This window comes from Vombatus ursinus, unplaced genomic scaffold (genome assembly GCF_900497805.2).
Source record: "Vombatus ursinus unplaced genomic scaffold, bare-nosed wombat genome assembly UNPS02001443.1, whole genome shotgun sequence".
Lineage (NCBI taxonomy): Eukaryota > Metazoa > Chordata > Mammalia > Diprotodontia > Vombatidae > Vombatus > Vombatus ursinus.
The window spans coordinates 8,396-12,571 of NW_020941221.1; the positions used below are offsets into that span (position 1 = coordinate 8,396).

The 4,176-nt window shown below is 50.8% G+C and overlaps 1 gene segment (V, D, J or C); it reads right to left on the reverse strand.

The window, feature by feature from the left end:
• Positions 1-1,955: 1,955 nt before the first annotated feature.
• LOC114047916 lies at positions 1,956-2,556 on the reverse strand. The segment is given in 2 exon segments: positions 1,956-2,287; positions 2,445-2,556. Coding segments are annotated over 2 exon segments (363 nt in total).
• Between the last annotated feature and the right edge of the window lie 1,620 nt (positions 2,557-4,176).

Below are 4,176 nucleotides of genomic sequence, written 5' to 3' on the forward strand. Positions count from 1 at the left end.
AAAAGGCAAGCAAGTCAATACAGGTTATACATGTGTAGTTATGCAAAACACTTCCATAGTAGTCATGTTGTGAAAAACTAACTATATTTCCTTCAATTCTATCCTGCCACCCCATTTATTCTATTCTCTCTTTTGATGCTGTCCCGCCTCAGAAGAGTTTGCTTCTGGTTTCCCCCTCCCCCAATCTGCCCTCCCCTCTATCATCTCACTGCTGTCTTGTCCCCTTCCCCCCATTTTCTTGTAGGTAAGATAGATTTTCATACCCAATTAAGTGTATATGTTATTCCCTCTTTAAGCCAAATCCTATGAGAATAAGATTCATTCATTCCCTCTCACCTTCCCTCACTTCCCCTCCACTGTAAAAGTCTTTTCTTGTCTGTTTTATGTAATATAATTTACCTGATTCTACCTCTCCACTTCTCTTTCTCTCAGTATCATCTTCTCTCACCCCTTAATTTTATTCTCCTGATGTCACCCATTCATCTTCAACTCACCCTGTGCCATCTATCTGTCTGTCTATGTATAAAAGAAAAAATTCTTGAAAGATATTGTCCAGGCTTTGTTTTGGTTTTTGGTTTTTTTTACTCATGGCTTTCAGGAAGTCCAATAAACCTTATGTTATCTCTCATGGATCTATTTCTAGGTTAATTGTTTTTCCAGTGAGAAATTTCACATTTTCTTCTTTTTTTAACTTCTTTTATTTTATTTTTTCATTGCGTCTTAAGGTCTCACAGAGTTATTAATTTCTGCTTGTTTAATTCAAATTTTTAAGGAATTCTTTTCTTCCATGAGCTTTTGTACTTCCTTTTCCATTTTGTCAATTCTCTTTCATAGGGAGTTATTTTCCTTGGTAAAATTTGGTATTTCTTTCCCCATGCAATTGATTCTTTTTTCATAATTCTCTTGTATTATTCTTATTCTTTGACCTACTTCTCATTTATTTCTCTAATTAATATTTTAAAATCCTTTTTAAAGATCTTCCAGGAATTCTTTTTGGGTCTGAGACCAAATTCCATTTTTCTTTGAAGTTTTGCATGTAGCCATTTTGATTCTATTGTCCTCTTCCAAGTTTATGCTTTGCTCCTCCCTGTCATCATAGAAACTTTCCATAGTCAAGCTACTTTTTTCTTTTTTGCTCATGTTTTCTTCCTTTTCCTTGTGCCTTCGTGTTCTCAGGTAAGAGTTGGTCTGTGGTCGTGCACTGTCCCGAGGTTTTAGTGCTGGGGCTCTCAGTCTTACTGCTGGCTTTCACTGGGCACGTGGGCTTGGATGGGTGATTCCTCTGGAGGGTAGGATTCCCTGCTGGTTTAGGAGCAAGATCTCTCTGTTGGCCAGCCCCAGGGTGGGGCACAACTACTGAGTTTAGATCCATGGGGTGGGACCTTGCAGAACTCTATAGATTGATCACTTGCCCAGGGGGCTGCTGGCTTGCAGGAGGGCGGGGCCTCCCTGGTGGATTGCCTCAGACTTGGAGCCCTGCTGCAGGCCCCCTGCTGTGAGGCTGGCGGCTGCTGCTGCTGCTGCTGCTGCTCTTGGGCCTCCCCCCCTCGAGCCCAGTGAGACAGAACTTCCCTGGGGGCCTGCTCAGCTGCTTCCCTGCTCCTAAAAGTTTTCTAGTTGTTTGGAGGGGAATGTGGAAGGGTTCAGAGGGTTCCTTCCTCAGTCCTCCATCTTAGCATCTGAGCAACCTTCAAAGCTGGAGAGAGGCACAGCTGAGCTAAAGGAACGAGAGGGAAGCATTGGAGGGAGGGAGGGAGCAGATGAGGGCCTGGGGAGGGAGAAGGAATATCAGAGGGGGAGGGTCAGAGAGGGGGAAGGAGCCACCCAGGCAGAAGAGCAGGGAGGGAGGAGGGGAGGAAGGGGCCTGAAGGAGAAGCTGTCTCTGTCCTGTGCTCACCAGGCACCTCTGGAGCCCAGAGGGGAGGGCACAGAGGGAGCAGAGCCAGGGGGGTTTTTGTCTCACTTCCCCCTCAGTCTGTGTCACTGTGAACATGAACATTACCATCCCACACCGCACAGTAATAATCAGCCTCATCCTCAGCCTGGAGCCCAGAGATGCTCAGGGTGGCCGTGTTCCCTGACTTGGAGCCAGAGAATCGGGCAGGGATACCCGAGGGCCTGTTGCTATTTTCATAAGTCAGCAGTTTAGGGGCCTGGCCAGGTTTCTGCTGGTACCAGTGTACATAGCCACTACTAACTCCATCCCCAGCGCAGGAGATGGAGGCCGTCTCTCCCAGGCCTTTGGACACTGAAGGTGGCTGAGTCAGCACATAGGAGGCCCCAGAACCTGCAAGGAGAGGAAAGAGGACATTGGTCAGAGGCAGGGGCCTCCCTCCCCAAGGGGATGCTGGCCCCTCAAGCAGCTTCAGGATGAGCTCAGGGGAGGCCTGGACTGAGACATTGTGGGGCCTGAGCCACAGGGAGGAGTCCCTGGGAAGCCTCACCTGTGTAGACAGTCAGGAGTGAGAAGAGCAGAGAGATCCAGGCCATGGTCAAGCTTCCTCCCAGAGCTCAGTGTCCCGAGGCTCCCCAGCTGGGCTGGGCTCTCCAAGGCTCTCTTAAGACCAGCCCAGGCCCTGCAGGGAGGAGACCCCACATGCAAATCTGCTCCTGTTCTGGATCCCTGAAGGAGGGGCCTCGGGGGAGGCCTGACTGAGCCTATGGGCTCCTGGGGCAGAGGGGGCAGGTCCTTCTTCTGGCAGGGGAGGCTCATCATGGCCCTGAGGTCATTTCCTACTCTGAGATTCTGGGATTCTGGGAGTCAGGCTCATTCCTCCTCAGGCTCTGTATCTGATGCTCCAGGACCTTGTCAGTGTCACTGAACTGCTTTCTCCTCCTGGACCTTCCCTGTGCACTGGGGCCTTCTCCCCATGGCCCATCCCTCCACCATGCTGTCCCCTCCTCCCCTTGGTGAGTTCCTCCACGAACTGCTTGGGGACAGCCAAGCTTCATTCCCCTCCAGCTGTGCCTGTGACTCTGGAGGCTTCAGAGACACCCTGGGATGGTGACTTCTCTCCCCCATCACTGTGAGCCCACAGTCCGACCATCAGAGTCAGGAGACCACCCAGACCCCAGACCTAGGACACATGCTGAGCCTCAGAGGGCCTGGGGGAGTCCTCCCAGCCTCAGCTCATTCTGGGGCTCAGCCCTCCTGGGATCACCCTCCTTAGGCTGAGGCTGTCTTTTCTTTCCATCCTGAAACAGGGAAGGATCAATAAGTCTGTTGATGGAGAAGGAACTCCCCAAGGAGGTCATCACAGATCTAGGAAGCAAGTGTGGATTTTGGACAGCTTTCGCTTTGACTGAAAAGGAAAAAAAGAGAAATAAAGAACCGGCTTTGCCTCCTGTCTGATGTCAGAGCTCATCCTCCCTTCCAGTCTGAGCCTTGATCCTCTCCCTGTTTTGGTTTCTGTCTTGTCCCCTTTACCTTGTCCTTTGCTTTTCTCACCAGCCTCAGCCCATTCTGGGGCTCGGCCCCCTGACATTATCCTCACTGTGCTGGGCCTCACTTCTCTACCCATCCTATGGCTGGGTGGTACAGTGCTTACAGCTTGGGACTTAGAGTCAGGAAAATCTTCTTTCCGTCTGGTCTCTGAGGGTTATGAGTTGTGTGACCCTGGGCAAGTCACGTAACCTGTCTGGGGCTCTCTTCCCTTATCTGTAAAATGAGAACATAATTCTACCTACCTCCCAAGGGCAGGGAGTGAGGCCTAAATGACCTAACACATGGCATTGCCTAATAAAACTTAAAATTCCCAGTAAATACTAAATGCTGGGCCTCCCTCTGGGCCTGAGCCCACACCCACCATCAGGCAGATCGCAAAGATGTCGGGATTGGAGGGAGAAGGGGGGAGGGGGGAGGTTGGAGGCTCTTTCTCAGGGTTCTTGCTGCAGCCCCCTCTTCTGCCTGAGGCCTTTCCTCATCCTCCCAACCCACAGCTGAGAGGCCCCTCCTCCCCCAACTGCCTGGCATTTCTCTGTGTTGTACTTCCCCATTCAGGGGCATCTGGGCTCCTCCAATAGAAGGGAAGGGTCTTGAGAACAGAGACTGCTCCTGGTTGTTATTGTGCCCCCAGTACCTGGCACAGTGCCTGGCACAGGGTAAGTGCTGGACACTTGGTGATTCTGTGATTGTTCTGTGCATTTGCAGCACCTGAGGGTGTTCTGGGGCCTCAG